This window comes from Barbatula barbatula (assembly GCF_947034865.1).
Source record: "Barbatula barbatula genome assembly, chromosome: 16".
Classification (NCBI taxonomy): domain Eukaryota; kingdom Metazoa; phylum Chordata; class Actinopteri; order Cypriniformes; family Nemacheilidae; genus Barbatula; species Barbatula barbatula.
In genome coordinates this window covers 6,933,494-6,958,983 of record NC_136779.1, presented here as the reverse complement: position 1 = coordinate 6,958,983, position 25,490 = coordinate 6,933,494, and the positions used below count along the sequence as shown (strand labels likewise).

Sequence of the window (25,490 nt, the reverse complement as noted above, 5' to 3'; positions counted from 1 at the left end):
CAGTTCTGGGGCACTTTTCACTACTATTGACATTTCTCCTACTATGGTAGTCAATGGTGGCCGAGAACTGTTTGGTTTCAAGCATTCTTCTTTCTCTGTGTTCATCATAACATAGAAACGTATACACATTTGGAACAACTTGAGTCTTAGTAAATGAATTTATATTTTTGGGTGAACTGTTCCTTTAATAAGCAACTTCTTGGTTTAAGCCTACTAGTTTGCACACTTGATAATAGTTAGGTCTTTGGTTCAAGATAGTGTAAGGTATCTGTACTCTGCATCAACCACTCAAGCTCATTTGTGTTGTATGTTGTATATTATAGCCTAAGACAGCACCTGTTCCCTCCCCTGCTCCAAATATCACCATCAACAATGGAGATTCACCTGTCAACTCTGCCACAGTGTTGAAGAACAGACCCCCGTCCATCATGGCATCCAGCAAAGGAAACGTTCTGCAGAAAGCCAAGGTTACAATCCACTCAAGCATCCATTCTCTTGAACTAAGATCTTTGCTCTAGATTTTAAGAAAAGTATATGTCTTCAGATGTACCATGGTCATTTTGTGGTATTTTTCGAAGTAGCCTACACTACAGTATTCGACACTGTAGCATGGTGAATTATAGTATAAACCATAACCATCTGATACCATCACTGTCCCATAGTAGTTATGTCATTATATTTCTTTACATGTTTTCACAACAGTTATATGATCTAAAATACACATTTCTTTTTTATATTCTTTATGTGCAGGAATGGGAGAAAAAATCTGCAACTTAGTGGATTGGAATAGAAAGATCAAATGGACTTTTTAGCCAAAGCTCAAAGGACTGCTAAGGCAAATGCTTGAGGCAAAGAGGGAGAGAGGGTGTGCCCAATAACCTGCAGGCTCCGCCTCTGAAGCCACACCTCCCCTCATATCTGCTTCTCCGGGGCTGAGATGCTGTGCTTGCAGGCAGCTGATCCAACAATTTTTTTGTTGCTGACAATATGTTTTTTTGGTCCCCGACTATGTTACCCTGCCAGAGAATGCCACTGGACGACAACTGTTTTTATTGTAGTCACGTTTATGTAAGAAACCGGAAAGGGATTTATTGAAACATTTTGTATAACACATGGATGGGCACATTATTGAGAAGAGACGAAAAAGAGCATTGAAAATCACAATTTGTTTAAATCACGATGAAAACCCATTTGGTACATCTGATACATGTGGTACATTGTAGCTTGGTTCATGTATGCTGGTAGCCAAGATGTGAATATATATTACATATCTGTTCGGTGTTGTTGTATGCTAGCTGAAACATGCACTTTTTATTCAAATAAAAGTTTGTACTAAGTATAATAAATGTTGCAACTAGACAAACCTTGAAACCTACAAACGTAACTGCAGTAGTTTTTCCAGTAGGTGGCACCAAAACAGAAATACTGGTAAGGATTCACAAAAAAATTCTAGGTTTATGAAAAAATAGTGTAACAGTAGGCTAAACCACTGAGAAAACAAAATAAATATGACGAATGAGCCTCTTAAAGAAGCTTACTGTAAAACAAAGCTTTCCAAACAAAACAGACCGTAAAACAGATAGAAAACATGTTCGTTAAGGATCTCCAATACTCCATCTAACACAATCCTCTGGTTTTCTGGTTACCGGACCCTTAATGTCGTTTGACAATGAAATGAAAGGATAACTGGTGTCTTCTTCCTTTAAAAAAAATCACTGGGTTAAGAGAACGAACACTGTTAGTGTTGGATCTTCCTTAGCTGCAGTGATGTTGTCCTGTTTGTCACGCTTTTGCAATTTTCACAGAGAAGTACTTGTATTACTGAACTTTGGCTCTGGTTATATGTTAGACATGTACGTGTACATTGATCTGCTTATGTGTACTGTGTTCTGGATATGTGTCTCCTGCGATGCGCTCGATAGCGTTGCAGTAGCTCTGTCTCGCTCTTGTGCAGGCGGCGCCTCAGAGCTGCAGGTTTGGGGAGATCTCCTCTGGACGGCTGCTCTCTGATTCCTGACAGAAAAATACACGTGTACTAAAATAAACATACATGCATTCATAATCAAATCGGAGTAATACTTTATTTTGATAGCCCACTCTAAGGTTAGGAGAACAAGTTGACAAGGAATTGCTAGTTTTTCGGTACTATCACGGAAAGTGTTATTAGAGATATTAGAGAGACGGTCTACTAATGCTTTACAGACTGTTGCAAAGTTACTTATAAATTGTAAAATATGTTAAGTGAACTATCAAAAAAGTTTTTTACTCTTGAAGTAAAATAAGTATATTTAAACAACATCGAAATAATAGAGAAGCAAAATTTCACCCATTTATCAAAGAGGACATTGTGAATATTGTGTGAGGGTTAATCTAACAAAATGTATTTGTATTCTGGAAAGACAACATGCCAACAGGGTACAAAATAGTTTGTTAAGAATAATTCAATAATTTTAATTGTTAACTTTTAAATGTTTTTTACATAAAAATATGAAAATACTGATGATTTTACGTGTTAAAACAGCAGTGATACCCACAGTATGATACACAATTAACTCTAAAAGCTTGCTTTTATAACACTGAGCAAAACTACGAAAGTTGTAGAAAAAGAAATCCAATACACTTATCTGACCTTGTACTGTACATGTGTATTTACTTAAAGAAAATAATGCACTCTTTAATAGTTATAGATACTGACGTGTTTCACAGTGGGGGCCTTTCCATCCCTGGCATTCACAGCGATAGCTGCCGTTGGACTGTAGACAGACGCCGTCATTCTTACAGGGGTTTGGACTGCACAGATTAACCGGTTTCTTTACATCTGTAGAGAAAGACAGAATCACACAAAACAATTACAATCTCAGAGTTTCTGTTAAATATTTATGTCTCAAAATATCTGAGCTCATCCTGCCTCACCTGTGCACACCATCTGCACCAGCACATCCTCTGAATATTTTAAGTCATCGTAGGAAGGCACAGAGATTATGTGATCTTCCGAGCCAGCGATGCGGAGGAGAACCTCATGCTGTGTGTCCCCGATGCCAATCAGAAACACAGACACACCGTCATCACGGATCTTCTGGGCGGGAACTGCAGCATCCTCTGCCCCCGTTCCGTCGGTCAACACCACCACGACCTTGTTGACTCCCGGCCGTGCCCCCTTCCCCACCGTCAGGCTGTGGGAGTGGACATGAAGCAGGGCGGAGCCAGTTGAAGCCTTCCCGCCCAGATACGACGCATCTCCCGCTGCCCTCAGCACAGCGGAGCCCGAATCATATTTGTCCAGGTCAAAAACCGTAACAGGTCTCCTTCCGTAGCCCACCAGCCCAACTTGAGCCAAGTCCCGATTGACGTCAAACTGCACAGAGGTGCTTCGTACAAAGTCTTGAAGGTGGACGAAATTGTCTTTGCCCACACCGCTGGAGGCGTCCAGCACGAAGACAAGATCCAACGCTTGACCCAAACAACCTGTTTTTAGACAAAAAGATTGAATATGACAACGGAAATGTCAAATTTGAGACAAATTTCCAACAAACAGCAGATATTTACCCTGGTTGTCCACGCTGCAAATTTTGGCTCTGAGTTCTGGGATCTTAGTGCTCAGTTTATCCGGTGACTGATACATGATGGTGCGCTGAGGGTTCCCTGTGATGTTGTTTATCTCAGTCCGCATCCCTTCTGGTGCCACGCCGATGATGAAGATCTCTCTGTCTCGGGCGTACTTCCCCGGCTCCACCACGGGGTCCACCGACGGCGTTCCCGTGAGCAGCACGACCACTCGCGGCAGGTCGTCCTGGACGTCGGCGAAGATGGGCGAGCTTTGAAAACCGTGCCGTGTGATGTATTGAAGAGCATTTCCGGTCTTGGCTTGTCCACCTCGGTGCTGCATACCCTCGACGGCCTGGATCAGCTTCGCTGGGTCTCTGTGCTCTCCGATTTTAACCTCCATCTTCACGTCACTGCCGTACTGGGCCACACCCATCTTCACTGGGGTGTCGGAACTCAGCACGGCCTGCATGAAGCGCTTGAGGAAGGACTTGAACCGCAAAAAGCCCTCAAGTGTGAGAGCTGCGGAGCCCTCCACCAGGAAGAGAACGTCCACGGAGCAGTCGAAGCTCAGAACGGGAGCTGGAAGAGAAGATGGGGATTAAGAGCCGTGTTGAATGACAAAAGAACATGCTAACATTCCACCTCCTGTTTGTTTTGAAGATCAAAGATTGTATCACGTGAGTCAGGAGATTTCATTCCATACCATCTTTACTCCCATTTACACACAAAAAGCGCAGCATAAACAAACAAAAAGGTCTGTCTTCCACGCTGGAGGTAAGTGAGGTCATCTGATCTAAACTCTTCCTGTTATTCACATTGAGTGATGGGAGGAGGTTAGATGTGTCATCACGTTCCGATTGGCTCCAGAATTCAATGTCAACGTTATAATAGAAGTAAGGGGGACTGTTGACATCTATCATCTCTGAATCTCATTACACAACCCTGTTCTAAATGTATGTGTTACAGATTTAGGTAAAAAATATTAAGAAACACTTGGCTTAGTAGGCTAACATTAAACGACCAAAAATAGCCCCTTAAAGGGATCGATCACCCAAAAATTAAAATGGTGTCATCATTTATCCACCCTCTTGTTATTTCAAACGTCCACAGTATGAAGACATTTTTTTGTAGAATGTTAGTAACTGACAACAGAGGTATCCATTCACTTGCATTGGCTTTGTGGTTTTAGTGAACGGGTATTGCCGTCGTTCGGTTACCAACGTTCTTCAAAATATCTTCTTTTGTGTTCTGCTGAAAAAGGTTTGTAAGAGGGTAAAGTAAATGATAACAGATAAAAAGTTTTTTGGGTGAACTATCCCTTTAAAGTCAATTTTGAATTTGGCACTGGTATTGACAATAATCGTGATATTGATATGTTAGTACACATATGACAATATCTGGTTGACAATCCAACATAGATAGTGACACAAAATCATTATATATAAAATGTAAAGAACATTCTGTGAAAACATAACTTTAATATCATTATTATAGACTCAGTAAAGCCACATCAAAGATTAAAATCAGTCAATTTCTAAATTTCCTTTAAATTCTAAAATACTAAAATGTGAGTTTAGAAATGTGTTGTTAAGAAACAAGACAGTAAAGTCTCAGTAAAGTACCTAAAAATGTCTCGGGCTGTTGGCCTGGGGCTTTGGAAGCCCCCAGCAGTCCAGGGCATTAGTCAAGGACTAATATAGCCTCGTCTATAGATTGGTTCAGGGGCAACAACAAACCTATGTTATGTGGCTCGATGGACATCCGCAAAGAATCAACTGTTGAATTGTTTAAATGTAATTTAATATAATTAATATACAATAATATATTAACATAAATAAGTGAATACCAAACATTATAACCAAACACAGACCAGAAGTTCACGGGTCAGCACGTGTGTCCACGTGAAGCTGTCTATTCAGCTCTGGTTAAAGGATGTCTTTGGACAGGGTGGTGGGAAAAGTTAGAACTAAAAACCTCAAAAGCAGCTTTACTTCGCTACAGTACTAGATTACAGGATTGGTTCCATATCACTGCCCAAGACAATAAGGTTTCTTTCAGTTTTTTCCTCTAAACAGGAAACAAGTGATTTTAATACCAAAATTAAACTGTCTATTCCATCAGAAGGAAAAATACCTATGAGGGATCTAAGTATGTTTCGGTCAACCATGACCTAGGTTGAAAGCTGAGCCCCGGTGTAACGTAAAACCACATGCTGAATTTAACATCCGAGAAACACACAATCCAGACACACACATCACGTAGTAAACGTGAGACAGCAGTTTATAGGAAGCTGGGCACATGAATTTTAACTCACCACAGTTGGGGTCACTGCCGTAGCCCGCGGGGCATTCACAGCGGTATTTCTCGCGGCCCTCGGAAATACACTTCCCTCCGTTCTGACAGGGCTGTGAGTCGCAGGGGTCTAAAGAGAGACGAGATTATCAGTAATATTTATTATTTCAAAACATGAAATCACTGCAGTAATCTAATGGGATGAGATTTACCTGGACATATTGTTCGGTGACAGACCACAGGGTGCTCCTTGTAAACTCTATTATACCTGTATACACACAAGTGAAACCAGTTTCATGTTAGACAAGATGTTTCTAGGCAATTCATACACACTTTAGAGCTGTGCATTTAATGGTTAATTATAATGAATGTGTTATGGAAAATGAATGCGATCCAAATGTTTTACGCATTTAACGCAACCGCCCGCCCCAGACATAATTGTGTCATTTTACATTTCATAGTTGATTGGCAACAACTGTGTGATATAACATACAGAATACTGTAAGAAAGAGCTTAAAATGAAAGATTATCCTGATCTGAGCTTTTGTCTCAAATGTATTTGGTTATGCAATCACACAAGCGCAATATCATACAGTCCTGGCTATTTCAGTCCAAAAAACTGTGAGTGCAAATGTCATGTAGATTTTAGACAACAGGAGTGTTGTGCATCTCTGAGGAACACACAGCGTGGTTTAGTTTCATAATGAATACATTTCTTGAGTGAATGAATGAACTGGGTGAATCAATGAACCAATACCCTGATCACTTGACCAATTCAGTGAATCCAATGAACCAATGATATTTACCGCCACCTACAGGCAGTTTTTGATTCTTCAAAGAATTGAAACAGTATTGAAATAAAAAAAAGTTAAATATTTATACTTCTAATGAATTGGCGATATGGCTTATTTTCATTTACTTTCCCTCATTTTGATTCAAACCTGAATGACTTTTTCTTTGAGGAAAATTAAGATATTTCTTCAGAATGTTGGTAACCAAACAGTTTTGGACTTTAATTGTGTACAAATAATATTTCAGCTTCCAAAAAACAAAATCATGGCCGTTTAAGCTTCTGAACATCTGAAGCTACTTTCTGTATTTTTATGCAATGGCTTTAAATGCTATTTTGGCTTCAAATGTGATGTGTGATTTATTTGCAATTAATTAGATTAATTAATCGCCACATCATGTGATTAATTAGATTATAAATGTAAATCGCTTCACAGCACAAGTTCTTCTTTACTGTGAGGTACTCAAAACCTCTCACATGCATTTACCTGTAATGAGGGCAGAGTGAGGTATATGGTGAGTATCCTTTGGACCCTTTCCAGCACATGAAGTTACCCTGGAGCTCTCTGACTGTTTCCAGGGTTTTCTGCACACATGGATATGACTCCACCTCACACCCTGTCGACACAAACATCACAGCTCAGATTCACCTCACAGAAGCTGTGGATAGAACCTCAGGTGAGGCTTTTACCTGCAGGAATGGCGGTGCAGAATGATGCGGTGGTGAGGGCGGTGAGCAATCCATTCACAGCGTCGCTAAAGTGCTCCGCAAAGAACACGTGACCATCAGATGGATTGCTGGCCAGGTCACGAAGCTCTTCCCACCTCAAGGTAAAAATGATGAGAAGAGGAATGTTAATGTTTCCCCATTTACACACAGTTACAGGGCATATTTACCTGCATATTCTACAACACACGCTGCAGTACAATATTAGTGATATGCATAGAGATACAAAAGCATGGTGCTAAAAGAGCTCTGAGCTGCATCATTCATCCAAACTAGATCCAAATCAGTAATCCGCACAAAATAAAATAAAAACATTCCCAGCTGTGTTCATGGAGACATTGTGTCTTACCTTGGGTAACGTATGCCCACCCCAAACAGAACCACTCCAGACTGCTTAAGCTCTGAGGCTGCCAGCTGCACGGCACCCTGGGAATTTCCGTCGGATAAAAGGATGGCGACGCGTGGCACTGTGGAATTACTTACGCCGGAAAATCCCTTCCTCACAACGAACTTGAGAGCCAGACCTGTCTGTGTGCTGCCACCTCTGAACAAGACAGAGACAGGAAATTATATAGACACAGATTCAGTTTTGGTTTTCAATGTGTTAGCATTATGTTATGGGTTCTATAAAGTATACAGTACTTTGAATGAACGTGTTAGCTAGAGAACGCACACAGACAGGTTCCACCAAGGTTATTAAAGATTACTTATAAATAAATATATATATATATATATAATAAAAAAAAGCACTAAAAATTGCTAAAAATTACATTTACATGAAAAACAAAAACACATATAAAATGACAAAAGCACAAATCAAAATAGCTACAATTTTTATTAACATCCAGAATATAAAAATGAAAGCTTATTCAAAATATTTATAAAACTACAATAAAACTAAAAACAAAACTTTGACAACAAACCGACTCTGTCTAATCTTATATTGATTTAATTAGAGCAGTTTCAAGACAAGGGTCTATAAGGGTCTTAAAGGAATAGTTCACCCAAAAAGGGTCCCTATTGACTTGACCATACTATGAAAAAAAATGGGAACCATTTTTGGGTGAACTATTCCTTTAAGCAACAAAAAATTCTTCAGTTTCCTTACCTTCAATGTGTCCTTAATGCATCGCTTATGAAACATAAACCAACTCAACATTATTAGGTTTCTACAAGATCTTTCTAATGCAATTTCTTTATAGAAACAATGAATGCACAAATCTAACTTTAACCATTTAAGCCATTAGACAAAACATTAACAAGATCACAAGAAATATAAATCAGTGTTTCCAGACGTCAGACTGGTAATGCAAATATTTAAAAAGAAATGATGTATTGTCAGAGCCTGCCTACAATATTTCAAACAATGTGATTTGCCCAAGCAACAATTCAACAACTACATTTTGTATAGTCAGCTACTAACAAAGCTTATTTATCCTGTGCTAAAGCACATAATCTCCTCTATCCTGCAGAGATATGGACTGAACACTGGTGGAGGAGAAAGCATGTGTAAAGCCGAGCTCCTCTCCATCATTTACACTCACAGCTGTTCAACTGGACAGACAAGTGGTGATGTTTTCGTCGGGTGATGAAGTTCCGACCAGCTGCAAGCTCATAACGTAAATCTGCTACTAGTCATTTTAGAACCGTGTGCACCCTTCACCACAAAAAAACATTAAATCAACCTCACCAAACCATCTATCAAACAGAACACACTGCTGAGATACACATGCACACGCTTGTAAAAGGTGTACAGTGTAAACACAGGTTCCCGTGTCTTGTGATGACTTGCTCTCAATGCTGAAATAAAAAAACGGTCCAAGATGCCTCTAAAAGGAAGTGCTGATGAATAAACAGACACACACAGTCGCATTAATCTCTGTACCTATAGTGGATATTCTTCATCCGCTTCTTCAGGTCTTTCTTGTTGTTGTAGGAGTCTAGACTGATCTCCAGTTTGGGTGTGGAGCCATACTGAACCACACCAACTTTCACCTAGTCAAAAACACACCAAAAACAGGAGAAGGACACAGTTTAATTGATCTGCATTATAGTCTTCCAAACAATAAAAGGATAGCTCCTCCAACAATGAGTTAAGTTTTGATAGGACAAAGTGTGAGTAAAATTTCTACGGTCCATTGTATGAAATTTAGCAGCATCTTGTGGTGAGATTGCAAATTGCAACCAATGGCTCACTCCACTCCCATTCGAAGCACTACGGCAGCTGACAGAGGACAAAGATGTAGAAACAACATGACGCATTCCATGTAAAGGGACCCGCGCTCTACGTACTCGTAGATGATACTAGCTGATTCTAAGGTAATAAAAACATAATGCTTCATTACGTAAGGTCTTTATACACATCTGAAGATAAAGTTATGTATATTACATTGCATTTCTGTCAATAGATCTTGCAAAATATTACGCATTGGACCTTAAATATACATTTGATTAGGCATGTCCTTACCTTATCTGTGTTGATGTCAAGAGCCTCGCACAGCTTTAACATGTAGTGCCGTGATCGTTCAAATCCTCCCTTCCCAACGCTGTATGAGCCATCCATCACAAAAAGAATATCCATGGCTGCCGAGCACTGCATCACTAACCACACACACAAAAGAAAAAACACAAGAGCTAAACATAATCTGAATTCCAGCAATGGCTACTGATCGCACCATGGACACTGATGTATCAGCACACAAAAGTCATGCATAATAGGATTAACCCATACACTTCATTAAACACAACACTGCAGTGAACTGAAAAACACTGGCCTGTGTTTGACACACGTAAAGGGCTCAGTTGTCGTTTGTGGCATGTTCTAACACAGACAAATACTCAAATACACATTACACAAGTTTGTGCTAGTCAACCAGCTAAATTATTATCCATGTAGCTGTCATGTTACAACCCGCCGTCTGTCATAATGACAATAATTAGATACAAGCGGCATGACATCCCACCGTCTGCAGAAGCATACAAACACAGGTTTTTCTTCACACACAAACAGACATCTCCGACACTTGTATAGACATTGATCAGTGATTCTACTCACAGATAACCATTTTACATACTTTGGTGTACATCATCACTACCGTGCTGCTTTGTATTGATCCTGTGAGAGTGACAATATTATTCACAGAAACACAAAAATATTTTGCATTCGCTCACTTTCTCCAGCAGCATTGATCTTCATAATGGTTTCATGATCCGTCTGAATCTCATGCACAGCAAAAATAGACCAAACTGTAAAGAGAAAGAGAAAGCACTGTAAGAATAATTCATGCAACAGTATACCCTCATAACTGCATGTACACACATGCACAAAATAGAAAAGGCGAAAAATACATTGTGCAAAAACACTGATGATGACTTTTTAAATACTGTAAGGACTATAAGGATTACACTGGACACATTTTTTTAATTGTGGCATTATTTTATAATAAATAAACACATCCTATTTTTCATTACTGTAATAAAAGAATGATTATGTAATATTTAGATAGTATATAATAATTGATGTAATGTCTTGTATTTATTGTATATATTATATTGTACTGTTCTGTACTGTAATGTACTATACTATACATTTTTATATAATATTAAAAAGCTTTTATTGCTCTAAGTAGATTTTTAATGCGTAATATAACTTCTTGTTTATGTTTATTTTTGGGGGGGTTAAATATGACCTGACCGTGTTTTTCTTAGAGTGTCCCTGCGGTTCCTTCAGCCACAGTCAATGTCAACAACAGGCTACACAAATGAGTCATTTTAGCCCAGATCCTAGATAACAGAGTTGACCCCCTGCCCCCAAGACAGGGCTTCGTATGGAACCTGCTCCCCTTGACAGGCGGCTGGTGCTAAACATCCTTCGAAGGGGGATAATTCACAGCAATCTGCATTCCAGCAACGCCCACTGGACGTCAAGAGAAGAGTCGATCTGTCCCATAACAGGCTTGTGTTTCCCGCTCGAGTGAGCAGGAGTCTGACCGACGTGCTGTCTCACGCATACATTCGCTGATTGAGAGTCAGGGGCCATGTGAACACCCCGAAGCAAGGAGGAGAGGAAAGTACCCTCCTACGGAGAATCACACAGTTCATGTGCTTTTGTCTCCTCGTGCATCATGAGGAGGGCCGCTCTCAGGACCTCGCCATGGTTACAGTCGTCGGCCTAAGAAACCTGTGGGACCCCGGCGCGATGAGGGGCAGGGGCCTTTAAGTCGTTCAGAGAAAAATTAAAAGGGTCATAAAATGTAAATGGTTTGGTTCTATTGATGGTGGAGATCTGGTTAATCCAGAGTCGCCAAAATATGAATAAGCCACCTCGTAAAATAGTTACAGATTCCTGTGAAATCTGGTTGCAAGGTAAAATAATCTTTTTTTAAATTAAGCAGAATAAGCCAAATTTACAACAAAATCCAGTTGAAATAAAGTAATTTTAAACAAAATCCTAACAGAACATTTTAATTTGTAATATTCTAGAAAAGAGTTTCTATATTTAACCCCTAAAACACTGTCTTATGGGAAGCTTTCATAAATCTATGGTACTTCAACTTTAACCCTGTAAAACAGCAGGCTGGAGTGTGTTTTAAACACGTGTGTATGTCCTGCAGCGAAATCTGAAAATTACATGTCAAAGACAAGCTCACAGTAGATGTATGATACCAATAACTTTCAACTAAAATAAAAAATGTATAAGAAAACCAAACCAAATTAGACAGAAAACTGTTGTTTTGGTGACAATAATGTTACCAAATACTGTTACCAAAGCTAATGCACTGAAAAAACTAACTTTCTGTAAACATGTACATTAGCTTCCACTGTACATATGCAAAGAACTGGAAACATTTAAATAAGATGATGTCAATGCTTTCTATTTTCATGTTCATAAATGCTTTAAGTCATCTAGTAATGAACTTTTGGGGACAGGGCAACTCATATTGGGTAATGCCAAACTCGCGCTGGTGGACTCTGACATGTTGTGCTATGGAACAGGACATGTTTTATTGGCTTTGGATTTAACTTTGACGAACACAAGGGTTAAGTCAGTGTTTATTTTCATGGGCGAACACATCTTGATTCAGCAAATCCATGCCTCTAGAAAAAATCCATTGAAGCCTGGTCTGAGCAAGCCAACAATGCAGAAATAATCTAATAATAAATCATATAAATAATAGTTAAAGCAAATAGCTTTGCCTCCCTCAAAACTATGTGTGTGAGCTTTCCTGTAGCTCAGTGGTTAGAGAATGGCACTAGCAACTCCATGGCCATTGGTTAGATCCCAGGTATAGTAGTATAATACAATGTAAGTTGCTTTGGATAAAACTGTCTGCCAAGTATGTAAATGTAAAAGTGTGAAATTACTAGCTGATGGACAATCTTGTTTCTGGTTTAGACAAACAAATTCCCACTTCAAAATTGTGCTTGCCTAAAAAGGTGCTAAAGGTATGTACTGTATACATACTATAAAAACATTAAAATCGTCATCGAGTATTTTAATGATAAATGTTTGAAATGAATTACTGATAATAAATTACAAATATGCACAGTAGTGTGAATGGTTCTATTGTCATGTTTATAAATATTTTTTTTGTTTCAGGTTGCACTCTCTTTCAACCAAATCTCCAACTATGACCTGTATCTCAGGATTTAAATCTGGCCTTTAGGGTCTCAGGTTGACATCCCTTTACCTTGACCAAACAGGAGCATAAAAAGGAGATTCAGTCGTCTGCTGGAAGGCATCGTGGAGTCCTGAATTGTGAACAAAACGAGAATTACAATCTTTTAAGAGAGCAATTGTATCAAACAAGGTTTAAGAATGATAACAATGAAAAAATCATCTGTGAGAGATTATAAGGGAAACAAATTTAGGAAAGAAAGATTTGGGGGAATTTCACTTATGAGGGTTGAAGATAATAGGGCACTAACAAAGCGGTTATTGACAATCAAGGTCATTGGTCAAACAAATTGGTCACCCAAAATCCACCCTTAAAAGAATAGTTCACCCAAAAATAAAAATTCTAAATAAAAAAAAGTCACCATTTACTCACCCTCTTATAATTTCAAACCTGTATGACTTTATTACTTCTGCAGAACACCAAAGAAGATATTTTGAAGAATGTTGGTAATCAAAAGGCGGTACCCCTTTGATTCTATTGTATCGACCCAAAACCAACGCAAGTCAACGGCTAAGGGCCATTTTTTGGTTACCAACACAATCTTCAAAATATCTTCTAATTTACTTCATTCACAAGCACAAGTCAACTGTCATCACAGCTGACAAATCATTTACCCATCTATGTTCTGAGAAAGGTGTAGGCGGAGCTATAACTTTAGTGACTGCACAAAAACAGCACGATACTGTTCATCCCAGAGTGGCACCCTGCAGCCATGATACTCCCATGCCACATTCTCAGAGTCCAAGGTCAAAGATCACATCTTTAAGAGCCAAACTTTTATTAAATTAAGCACTTGTTGACAAATGCCAAGTATCCAAACCAGAGCGGAATTATTCACCGTCATGGGTCCCAGAATTTAATTTCAGAGCCTACCAGCGAACCATGTCAACCAATGTTAAAAAAAAGAGACCTGGCACAAGAGAAGACTACTAGAATTACCAACACATTTCAATCCAATTAACGGATAGACATCCATTATGCATTTAATATGGTGTTTCCCAATAGGCTTTTAATCGTGTGATGTATGTCCAAGAAAATTGTTGAAACCTATTTTTAACGTGTGAGCGACATTTAAAGTCTGTGAGCCCACATTGGTGTATGTGTGTGTGTGTGTTATATCTGCAAAATGGTTGGTCGGGTTCCAGGCGTTAAGTGCAATGTGTTTATCAGCTTTGGAATTATATGAAGTGACTATCGAAGTAATTCTGACCCATGATGTCCTCAGAGAATGACTCTTGATGACCTCAAATGATGAAATCTATCAGGGTTTGACTCCCTACTTCTCGAGAGACTTTAGAAAGTTGAACTACAGCTGTAAAAAGAAATGTGATTAAACCATGTCTTGATAAGATGTTTGCCTATTTCCTGGCGGTGAAAAAGGGCAGGAAGCAGACAGAACGTTTTCCCTTTATAGAAACTTCTTTGAGGTTGATAATAATCTAGCTGTCTCTTTCAAAGCACCTCACATACCTTCCATGTGATAACATTGACTTACATCTAGGGTGACAAAAGAGCCGTGTGATCAGTGTGACAGAAAAAGCAATGGCTTTCCTCTCCCAAATTCTTCCTTGTTGTTAATTCCATGTATTCCTCATTCGTCTAATAATTGTATTTTACACTTTCATTGCATCTATGAAAAACTGTTAACCAAAGATGCCCCTCTGTAATATTTGGATCAGCCAGTTCAACCTATACAAAAAAACGCATAACCTTATAAACATATATTTATCTTCGGGTATTAAAATAATATTAGTTCAACATACTTGGAGTCTTCTCAACACTAATCAATGTGTAGCCTACGAGTTGACAAGTACACCTGCTTCTCAATTTAGATTTCTTCAACATCCCTATATATTTGTTTGACACAAGCTTCTAAAACAATGCTTGTAGACAGAAAACAGGTTTATGTAGATGTTGCAAATCCTTGAGTAATGCTCTGGCTCTCAGGAAACAGAGGATTGACAGTAACGTTAGATGAGAAGAGCTTTTGAGGATCAAAGCGCAACTCGAGTCACCTCTATGTGGCTCTGAAAGAACGCGGATTTGTAAACGTCAATAAAGTCGAGACGTAAAAACGCAAATATGTGATAGCGAAACAGCTCTCAAATAAAATGCACAGTAATATTTTTTTTAAATATCGTTTGGATATTACTTAGCACTAATATTAAAGCATCAGCAACAAAAAAATGAACTTAAATATGTCAATGCAACGTTTAGCCCGCCTTGAATCGCGACGGAGTACACAGCAATGCAGAAACAACTTTAAATTGGTACAATGTATCTTGTGACAGCAATTACCTCTCATTTTGTGTTGCACACGCTAAGACCGAGACAGCAAACTTTCGTTGATTTTCATATGATACAGTAACAGAAAAGTCCAAACACAATATTCAAAAGCGTGATAGTCTTACCGAGGCAATACACAAGATGTCCTCACCGCAGTTACAGAGCGTCCGTGTGCTTTAAACCGCAGATGCGAGTGAACATGAGATTAGCCTCTTAGTTATTTCCGCACTAATACCATCCTCAATTTAACTCGTTACACATTCACACCAGACCAGGAGCTCTCATGCTTTACTTACGAATATTGTATATTGACGTATCAGACACAATTGAGTAATCGAGTAGTGATCAGTGCTTCATTTACAAACACACTAGTTTAAGAACTTGGGTTTCTTTAAACTTTAAAACCATTTCAATGTGAAAATATACATAATGCAAATGTGCATAACTGATTAATGTCTATTGTAAATGATATTAAAGAGTTCAAGACTCTTTCCTATATAGCTTATGCAAAACAAGCACAGAAGATACTCCATAAAGAATGACAAAGGTTTTGAAAGAACTCAAGTTTTTTTTTTCTTAAATCAAAGCAACATTATGAAATCTACATGTAAAGACACTGAACAAAACTGGCCTCAGATCAACAAAAAACTGACCTCGTGGAACAGGAAATCTGAGTAGTAGTTAAACTGCTATATAAAACTTTATAAAAAACAGTGTAAATAAAAAAAGGTAGGATGAACAACTATGTTTAAATCTTGACTACTTGGTTCCACCGACATTTTTTATGAGAAGGAGTATCAATTCCTCAATCCGGTCAATCTAAAGAGAGGAAAAAGACAAATGATAAATCACAAAGTCAATTATCCACCTTGGCTTAATTTAGCTTTCGGTAAACAACTGCCGACCTTTCGCTTTAAGTCAAGACAGCAGCACGAGGGAGGAGCTGAAAGAAAGCACAAAATAATTTTCATAACTAGAAGTGCATTTGTGGTTTAGAGCCTTAACTATAAATCACTCCATTCGTGCAAGACATCCACGTTTTGAAATAGAAATGACTGACTACAGCTGATAGAAATTTCAGCATTCTTAAGTGGCTCAATCCCTTGAAAGACAACATCTAAAATGTCGATAAGACCTACCAGTGCCCGCCTTTGAGCTTGTAACATTGTCTGGCTTAGTGCATTCCACTGTAGTCACTGCCTTTCTTGCGTTTTCTGAAATCAGACATAAATGTTAGACAACTATTCTGGATATGATGACAAGGCTTTCAAATAACACCCTTGGGTTACAGCTAAAAAATACCAGGTGGTGCTGCACCTGTGTATCTAAATTTCATAAGCAAAGACCCTAGACAACTTGTCCTGCAAAACCACTAGGCACAAAATTAGTTAAATATAAAAAATTCTCACCCGTTTCCTCTTTCTTAGGGTAGCTGGCACTTTGTATCAGACTTGTGCCATCTTCCAGGTCACGTTTCTTAACATCTGCAGTTTTAGTTTGATCAGCAGCTTTATTTGTGCTGACGGCCGGCGTTTGGCTCTGATTAGGGTCTTTTTTCTTGTCGGCGGGCAGATTTGAGTTAGCCTTGTTCTGTCCTCTCTCCAGAGCTCTGATGATAACAGAGTTAATATATTTTTCATCTTGGCCCGATTGTTGGGTCAGAGTTAGTAAATTGGAAGTCCCATTAAAGTGCTGAACAGATGACATAACTCCCCCGCTCAACTGCATCCCAAAAAGTTCCAAAACATCAGGGGGCCACACAGAAGGAAAATCCTTGTTACCTGTTAAAAAACGGATTAAAATTATAGCAGAATTCTAGTTAGAAAAAAACCTCAATATGGTCCATAATTAATGACACTTTGCATAATCTGACCAAATTCAGGTGGTACTCTTACCTGCCAGAGCACACCTGACGATCTGGAATGGATGCTGGAGAAGCTCCTTGGTGATGGGAAGGATGTTAGAGACGGGGACTGTCTCCATGTTCCCATAATCTGCATAGATTACATGCGCATGCTTGCCTGTCACCTCTAACACAACAGCTCTGTACCAATTTTTGTCACCTGTAAAATAAAAAAAACAACACTTCCTAAAAGGTTCTCAATTAAACATTTATATAGACAACGCATGTATGTACAAAAAAAAAAAAAAAAAGAGTTATCTACCCATTGCAAGCAAACCTTTGTAGTTTAAAAGCCATGAGCAAAGTGTGTCATTATTTTACAACAGACATGAAATTACTGGCTTGCAAAGGAATTCCAATGAATCTCCAGAATGGTCTCTTACCTGTGCCTCCTTATTTTCAATGATAATCAGGAATGTTTTAATACAAATGCTTGTGTATTATTAATTAAATGTAGTCTAAAGGTCAAACCGACCTGAAAACTGTGCACAGCAGGCGGCACCGGGTAAGGGATGGCATGTGGTGGGGGTTGTCTGTCTGCTACAATACTTTGCAACATCATTCATAACAGCCTTCAGACCCTCAGCATTCACTAGACCGGACAGAAATCAGATGCATTATGTTTCTATAGTTCTGGAGATTTAAGTTCATAGTTTTACCCATGTACTAAATGCACACCTTTCCCAGGGTTCATAACATAGAAGAGACTTGGGCTGATCACTGCTGCCACCCGAGGCTGAAAGGTCTCATTGCAGGGCAACTCCAAAGTCTTCCAGTCCAAATGGAAAAAGGCACCTAGATCACCACAAGAATGACCAGAAATAAATCAAACAAATCACTAATCCAACAATTACAAAATATTGAAAAACAAGAACAAAGCTACACAAAATAAACAGCAAATAACAATTTACTTGATGTGGTTGACTGTGCTGGGCCATTTACAGCCCCACTGTGATTCACTTTAGACTTCTCTTCAGCAGGTGGTTTCTGTTCAATAACTTTAAGTGTGGGCAAAGCCTCAATCTGATTGGAGGGTGTTGCCGGCTTTGGTGGAGGTTGTTTCTGTCCATAAGGCTTGGCCAGTTGCTCAGAGATGAGCAGAGCAGCGATGTTTTGTCCTCCGCTCTCCAGTTCCACCCCGTATCCTTTCTCAGTGATGTACAGCACTTTTCCGCTCAACGGCTGACTGGCACATAGAGCCTGGAACCTTTGAAGTGACTCTTTACTCAACTGTGCCGCCACTGGCTCAATTCCTGCATTACACACATGTAATGTGGGTAGTGTGGAGAATGCATTTTCTATGCATTTAAAGACTTCCTAGATTTGATTATTAATGAATCAAAATTGTGTCTTGAAAAACAAACCTGCAAGCCAGCAGCGTATAGCTTGGTAGGGGAGTTTGAGCAGGGTCTGGGAGGTGGCCTTCAGCCGAGATGACTCCACCTCACAGGAGTTGCCATAATCCACAAAATAAACTCTAGCTTTATCCACTCCACACACTTCCAGAACCATAGCCCGATACCACTGGCCATCACCTGCAAAGATGACAGTGACCGTGTATAACCGTGTATATTTTGAAAATCCTAACATACAGTGAACTGGATCGGAGTCGAGGCCAACAATTTTATTTGAGTAAACTTGACATATCAATGGGGAAGATTTACCTGGGAAGAGAGCACAGCAGGGCTCTCCCAGAGTTGGGGAGAAGGGAGCTCCCTGTGACTCACAATGCTTCATGAGCTCACGGGTTAGATCTGTCAGGACGTGTACCTCTGCCGAACAAGTAAACAATTAAATGGTCTGATGAAAAACAAATGAATCAGTCGAGAAGAAATGAGACGGACCACAATCTCACCTCCTGCACTGTAGTTGTAACAGTAGAACTCATCAAGACTTTTCAGTGTACTGACAACCAGCTCCACCTTCTGGCCATCAAAGGGAAGTTCGGCACAAGTCCACTTCAGCTTCTCAGCAGCTGGGCCAGTGAGGGCTAAAGCAATAATTTAATCATGAGATAATGTTCTCAATTTTCTGGAAACCGGAAAAAAATTTTTGACTTACAAGGCATTTGAGACTGTTCCTGTGCAGCTGGTTCAATGTTTTCTGTCTGCACACTTTCTACGACAGCATATCCCATGGTAACCAAGAGCTCACCGGCATTGGTCTGGGGGTCACTGGACTCGTCGGTCATGGTCACCAGAGCCCTACCGTCCTTCTTACCCATTATGACAACTCGAATAAAGCGATTGGAGACAAGTCGTTTCACCATTAGAATGGCTTCCTCTGACCAGGTGCCGGTGGGTGGCTTTATATCTAAAACAGGATTAAAAAACATTATCTACGCTGAACGTTATTTTTATAAGAGGCCTTTTTATAATCTACATCAGTGCTTTCACACTGTTAACTTTTTGACTGCACCTGATAAACAACAGGGAATTGCTTGAGTTGGCATAGCCAACAGCTCCATGCTGATGGGTCGTAGACATTGCAACTCAACCTCCTCAGAGTTGCCAAAGTCTATGTAACCTATGCATACACGGTCCTCTGAAGAATATGCCAGAACTTTTGCTCTATACCACTGGTTGTCCTCTGTAATGCACAAGATGACATTAACAGTATATAACTTACTGTTTACAGGTCATTACAAGAAACAAAAATAATATGCAATGTCTTTTGAGCAGTCTTATGTGTGCACAACAGCTTCAGCAACATTCTCTGTGTTTAAACAATAAGATTAATTTATAAATGGATAAAGAAATGTCAAGTGAAAACAAACGTCTCACCAGAGAAAAGCGAGCAGCAGATGGTTCCTGGTGCAGGTCTGAAGTCCTCACTAGCTGGAGTGTTTAAGCAATGCTCCCTCAAACTGACCTGCAGCTGCTGGATTATACCTGCATACAGAAGAACATATCAGACCATGTAATATATTAAACAGCAAAAATAAAAACCACTAATACACTATGTGAAATGTTTCTTGCTAGTTTAAAAATCTTTTAGTCTAGTAGACAAAAATATTATTTTGCAAACAGTTATGACGGCAAACATGTTTTTATAAAAAAATATTTTTGAAATGGATGACTTAAACTGAATAATGAAGAGCAACCAATAAGAGCACAGAATAGATGGGAACACCTTCAATATTGTTTAAAAAGCATCTCAGGGTGAGACCTCAAGAAGCTGCTACTAATTCTAGTCAAAAGATGACTACACTGGAGAAAATAAAATATAACATGTTTAAAAATGTTTTTAGTTTCAACATAATTCCCTTAGTTCATTTATTTTTAGTTTTAAAAATATATAAACATACAACTTTTGACCAGTAGTGTATTCCTGCAGCTATGACTGTAAATGTGTGATTTTTGAATTAGGCATCTCTGGTAATAGTATCAGGTGTTCATGTAAAAAAAACAAAGGAATGCAATTGTGCTGGGTAAAGTGCTTTAAATTGACATGCGTGAAGCTCACTGGCATTTTCGAGCTTCTGGCAGAGGATCTCTGAAGGAGACTGGATGTGTGTGACGACAGCTGTAAAACTGTCACCCACTCCCTGAGTCAAAGGCTCAGGAGGCCTGGCTTCAGAGTTCTCATTCTTTCCATCCGACAAACGCTTGAAGTTCTCGAAGGAGGCTGTCAGGAGAGAATCTAAATAAGGGATGTGAACAGATAAAAGCGAATCAATACATTCTCAATCTTTTAACCATCATGATTATAAATTAAGCATTAACTCACTGATGTCTTGTTCACTCTGCGGTTTGTCAGGAACAACCTTTACGGCATAGCCCTGGTCTATTAGAAAAGTACTCAGGTATTTGCCTGCAACACAGATCCAGATCATACAACTTATGGCAACTTTGGAAAGGTTTATGTGAACGAGACATTACCCGATGAATTCCATACCGAGTGTGCTTAGAAGAATGTCCACCGCAAACAGAGTTCCGTCATTCATGACGTCCACCACAGTCCAAGTGAGACTCTTTCCAGCAAACAACTGTCGAACAGCAATAGTGCATTCGCCTGTCCAGGTTCCTGTCAGAGGTGTCACCCCAGCCACACAACACTCCAAAGCCTGTTAATAAACAAAAATGGCTTAAGCAAAATCAAAACATGACGACCTCATCTGGTACCACAATTCATTGGAAAAGTAAACTGCGTGATAGAATTAAAGATGAAAAGAACTCACAAAGGGTGGTGCAGTGTCGATGCTGGCAGAGAGAGGGCTTATGTTGTCAATAGTAACATCCTCCTCATTGCCAAAGTCAATGTAAAATACACTAGCAGTTCGATGGGCCACATCAACAGACTGAACCTCAGCCCGATACCAGTTCTACATCAGTGTAAAGAGGCAAAACAAAGTACTAAAAAAACGTATGCAAATTTAAAATCAAACGGACTAGCACAAAGTGCTAAATAACTGATATGAAGTCCAAATTATCTTCCTGACCCGATCAAGAGAATATTTAACAGCACAGAGCTCCCCAACTTCAGGCTTGTACTGGGCAGAAAATGATGTACTGTAGGCCTTCTGGAGCTCACTGGTGATGTTCTTCAAGGACTCCATCCTCTCCACTGACTGGAGGTGGAAGAAGAACTTTCCAGGGTTCCTCAGTTCAATCACTGTACCCTGGGTAGAAAACATGACATGTAGTGCGTGCATGTAGTAAACAAAACACTGATATTCTCAAATACAAATGTCTAATATAATGCAATGCAAGTCGCTTTGGATAAAAGCGTCTGCCAAATGCATAAAAGTAAATTGCAATATAGCACAAAACACTCTGTACCTGTATCTCAGTTCCTTTGGAAATCATGTTCTTGCGCAAATCGCGCTGATACACTCTTTTCATCTCCACATCAATGCATTTGTCCTGTGATAGAAATGATGCGGGTTATCATTTGGTATAGCTAAACTATTAACCAAGCTTTGCTGTTAGAACATGACATACCTTGACTTGAAGGACACCAAACCCATTTCCACAAGAGACAACTGTGGAATCCTTTGCTTTCTCACTAATTGACAATACGTTTTAAAATGTTTTTTTCTTACTTTTTTATGAAATCTAGAAATATGTAAGCATTAAATAAAGTAAAGGCAGTACCTGGCAACTTCTGGGTTACTAGGTTTGCAAACATGTCGATGTGCTTTCCAATCCTCTGTCTGACAAGCTACAGAACAGTAGCAGGTCTTTTTACAACGTGTGCACCTGAAGTTACCTAAAACAAAGCATGAAAAGATAACATATTTCAGCCACTTACTTTAATGTTCAATTCAATTAATTGAAGTGAAGGACAAAAGTGATTTACAAAAGTAAATGTACTTTCCTCTAAATATATGTGTGTGTGTGTGTCTGTGTTATTTTATATTCCACAAAGAATCCCATGATTAACATTGAAATACAGCAAGGGGACATATCTAACCTACCCTGGTGACTGCAGTAGTTACACAACTTCACCAGTGGGCCCACCATGGTCCCTGCCATCTGTGGAAAACACAGGGAATCTCCACATTATTATATACATGTGTATGTAATCTTGACATGACTTCAATCTAGGATTACATGAATACAAATAAAATGCTCAAATAGAATACAAAAGCATGTAAGAATGGTTGTCATGATATCTAGCAATTTTTATGAGATACTTGCCATCTGACATTTAATGACATGACTTAAACTTCCATTTGAGTCTGTTCCATGCTTGAAGCATCAACAGAGACACATCTAACCTATTCCAGCGTAACTAAATATAAATAAAAATGGTGCAGGTATAAGTACATTTTAATTCCAAGATGTAAACTTGCATGTGAAAATGTAAGTTTAACGAGCACTTTAAGGCATCTAATGCAGCTTTGCCTTCATCAAGTAGGCAGAGGACTCTCATCCTAAAACACCCAAGTGGACGATACTCCCAACGCCTGAAAAATTATAGATACGGTCAGCAACGGTTCATAGACACTACTCATGATTACACACATGTGCACATAGAGTACACTTGAGGGGAATCATCTTTTCAGGTTCATTTGGTCACATCCATATCAGAAATGATCCCGTCTAAATGCCTAAATGCATTGAGTTGCTGCCATGTGACTGCTGAGTAGCTATTTGGGTTTACATGCAATTAAACTGGTGTACATAATAAAGGTGTGTGTTAAGTTTAGCAAAACAGCATCTTACAACCACCCAGACATGTTCTATATTTAAAGATGTGTAAATATGGAGCAACGTTTAATGTATAATGCATTATATGTCTAACACTGTTCCTGTGAGACAGGAAATGTATCCCTTGTCCGATCACCATCATATTTTGCATGCTTGTTTAGTGTAATAAGATTACTGGCAAGTCAATTGGAGTATTTGTTAAGGAGTAGCGAGCTTTCAGGTACACCGTTCACTTGAATATAATAAAGGACCCTGTAATGGTCACGTAAATGAAAAAGTTGAACATGTTTTTGATAGTTATTGATCTAGAGAGTCCAGAGAATTGTACTGTGGTGGAAATTTTGAAATCGCTTGAAAAACCTAGGACAAGTTCGCAAAAGCAGCTTCTTAACATCATCACAGATAACTCACAAACTGTTTGATCGACATCAATGGTTCAAGAGCCAAATTTGTTTGGAATTATGAGAGCTTTCATATGATATCGATAGTTTGTGTAAATGTCAAATGTCACGTGATACACAATTGTTAAGGCAACCAAAGATGTGTCAATTTTGCCCTTAGCAACGGTGAATCTAAATTTCAACTTTTTTTGATAATTATTCACATTCACTCTCCACAGAATTCATCAGCGTTGGTTTGGTTCCGATCAGGCAAAAATCCAGGGATTAGTTCTTTTTTTTTCCATAAAATGCAAATTAGCGACCGGAAATGAAATCGGAGATATACGTTTTTTAAGTTTTGAGCCAATGATTACAATGATATAAAACACTTGTGTGCACCAAACGGTTTAGGGGTTACAAACGCAAACACGTTCAGCATCGCTGTAGCGCCCCCTATGGTCCGACATGGCTGGCTCCGAGTATCGGAATAGCGAGCAAGACTACTACCATCTGACCGAATCTCGGCTCTGTCGGCCTTACGGTTTAGGCTGCCCATTCAGTTTTAGGGAAGAATAATAATATAAAGAAGAAGAAGAAAACCCACAAATACAATAGGTTTCAAGCCCTTCGGACTCGAACCCTAATAAAAAGCTATTGTATACATACATCAGAATTGGTCTTTGTTGAGACCACATTGTTCTCAGCATCACCCTTAGGACCTAAGGTACAAAAAATACATCATCAATATCAAACCTGGATCGATGACATACATATCTACATCAAAAAGCATTTAACTCTTACCCTCCAGAACTTCACTTGCTAGAAGCTGGTCTTGATTTACTGCATAAACTGCTGGTGCTGGACTTCTGAGTGTAAATAAACCTGGTCCAGTTGCAGGTCTCCTCAGGGGGAGATTGGGTCTCGTCAAGCTTGGCATGAAGCCCGGATTCATTTTGCCCAACTATTTTGCTGCAAATTGTAACATACCATCAGGCTATACACTACAGACAGGTTTCTGTGTGTTTAATGCAAAAGTTGATAATACTACTCCTAGATATATACGGTCTTGCACAGCCCAAACTCTAATACCTGCATTATCAAGTGCACCCGAAGATTTAATCAGAAATGGATAAACTGCAATTAAGAAAATCCCCCTATAAACTAAGTGTTCTTATCGTAGCAGGCCCAAATACTACATCGATACACAAGTAACGTTGTCATACAATACTTAACTAACGCGAAATACTTTAAACTAACGTGAAATACAACACGCAACATGAGTAAACTGAAACTTTTGTACATTATCTAGATACAAAGTCGAATGCAAAGCACTAAATGTAATCCAATGTCAGCGCGTATACGCGACATTCTCAGTTGCTAGAAAAACTCGCCACGTGTCTGAACATGCTAGCTTTGATGCGTATTGCAAATTTATTGTATAAAGTAACTTTCTTTTACCCATAAACTTTGTAATATTCTAGTTTGTTATCTTAACAAATGTGTGCTAATTTTGCCAAGTTCTTTTACCGAATATATTGAAGATTTTGTGAACACCGTTGTGTGAACAACATTCAGATGTCCTCGCGCTGAAACCGGTAAATGCGCATGCTCAATTGAGAGACCAATGGGACAATTAATCACGTGACTCTTTTTCTTCTTCTTTTTTGGTTATATGGCGGGTGGCATCCAACGTTATGGTGCATTACCGCCACCTACTATACTGGAGAGTGCACC

At 39.1% G+C, this 25,490-nt stretch overlaps 3 protein-coding genes across 7 annotated transcripts in view; 1 reads left to right on the top strand and 2 right to left on the bottom strand.

Annotated features, from left to right (window-relative positions):
* The window catches only part of afap1l2 (actin filament associated protein 1-like 2), a 26,526-nt gene extending 24,462 nt beyond the window's left edge, over positions 1–2,064 (top strand). For both annotated transcript variants that reach the window (XM_079476351.1, XM_079476350.1), the window contains 2 exons: positions 324–467; positions 751–2,064. In XM_079476351.1, coding sequence (XP_079332477.1) covers positions 324–467; positions 751–777 — 171 coding nt within the window. In that variant the 3' untranslated portion in view covers positions 778–2,064. The remainder of the gene's footprint in view (positions 1–323; positions 468–750) is intronic.
* vwa2 (von Willebrand factor A domain containing 2) lies at positions 1,051–15,513 on the bottom strand. The gene is made up of 14 exons (XM_079476352.1): positions 15,444–15,513; positions 13,045–13,105; positions 10,526–10,600; positions 9,822–9,955; positions 9,240–9,349; positions 7,704–7,898; positions 7,319–7,452; positions 7,116–7,245; positions 6,051–6,106; positions 5,861–5,968; positions 3,547–4,125; positions 2,914–3,465; positions 2,696–2,818; positions 1,051–2,013 (listed from the first exon to the last, which is right to left on the bottom strand). Exons 2-14 carry the CDS (start codon positions 13,094–13,096, stop codon positions 1,874–1,876), a joined length of 2,388 nt encoding a protein of 795 aa, XP_079332478.1. The 5' UTR covers positions 13,097–13,105; positions 15,444–15,513; the 3' UTR covers positions 1,051–1,873.
* Positions 15,105–25,490, bottom strand: tdrd1 (tudor domain containing 1). Of its 4 annotated transcripts, none has more exons than XM_079476346.1 (26): positions 25,284–25,490; positions 24,558–24,725; positions 24,423–24,475; positions 22,641–22,698; positions 22,318–22,432; positions 22,165–22,228; positions 22,003–22,086; positions 21,663–21,842; positions 21,402–21,545; positions 21,119–21,287; positions 20,951–21,034; positions 20,687–20,863; positions 20,005–20,112; positions 19,640–19,810; positions 19,283–19,534; positions 19,077–19,211; positions 18,886–18,993; positions 18,586–18,756; positions 18,133–18,474; positions 17,900–18,016; positions 17,697–17,813; positions 17,214–17,381; positions 16,728–17,099; positions 16,458–16,532; positions 16,224–16,261; positions 15,105–16,137 (listed from the first exon to the last, which is right to left on the bottom strand). In XM_079476346.1, the coding sequence occupies exons 2-26, from the start codon at positions 24,706–24,708 to the stop codon at positions 16,078–16,080; spliced, it is 3,513 nt and encodes a 1,170-aa protein (XP_079332472.1). In that variant the 5' UTR covers positions 24,709–24,725; positions 25,284–25,490; the 3' UTR covers positions 15,105–16,077. The 4 variants fall into 4 exon arrangements, with proteins under 4 accessions (XP_079332472.1, XP_079332475.1, XP_079332473.1 ...); XM_079476349.1 differs by having other exon boundaries at positions 20,687–20,848; positions 25,284–25,363; XM_079476347.1 differs by having other exon boundaries at positions 24,846–25,299.

What these genes read in the sequence shown, in the direction of transcription:
- vwa2 (XM_079476352.1), bottom strand. Translation starts at nt 13,096, where the DNA reads ATGCCTTCCAGCAGACGACTGAATCTCCTTTTTATGCTCCTGTTTGGT. An exon ending in TCACCGAACAATATGTCCAG is followed by an intron (nt 5,969 to 6,050) that starts GTAAATCTCATC and finishes GTCTCTCTTTAG; the next exon opens with ACCCCTGCGACTCACAGCCC. An exon ending in GGTGCAGATGGTGTGCACAG is followed by an intron (nt 2,819 to 2,913) that starts GTGAGGCAGGAT and finishes CTTTCTCTACAG; the next exon opens with ATGTAAAGAAACCGGTTAAT.
- tdrd1 (XM_079476346.1), bottom strand. Translation starts at nt 24,708, where the DNA reads ATGAATCCGGGCTTCATGCCAAGCTTGACGAGACCCAATCTCCCCCTG. An exon ending in CCAAAGGAACTGAGATACAG is followed by an intron (nt 21,843 to 22,002) that starts GTACAGAGTGTT and finishes TTTTCTACCCAG; the next exon opens with GGTACAGTGATTGAACTGAG. An exon ending in CTGCTGTGCTCTCTTCCCAG is followed by an intron (nt 18,757 to 18,885) that starts GTAAATCTTCCC and finishes TCATCTTTGCAG; the next exon opens with GTGATGGCCAGTGGTATCGG.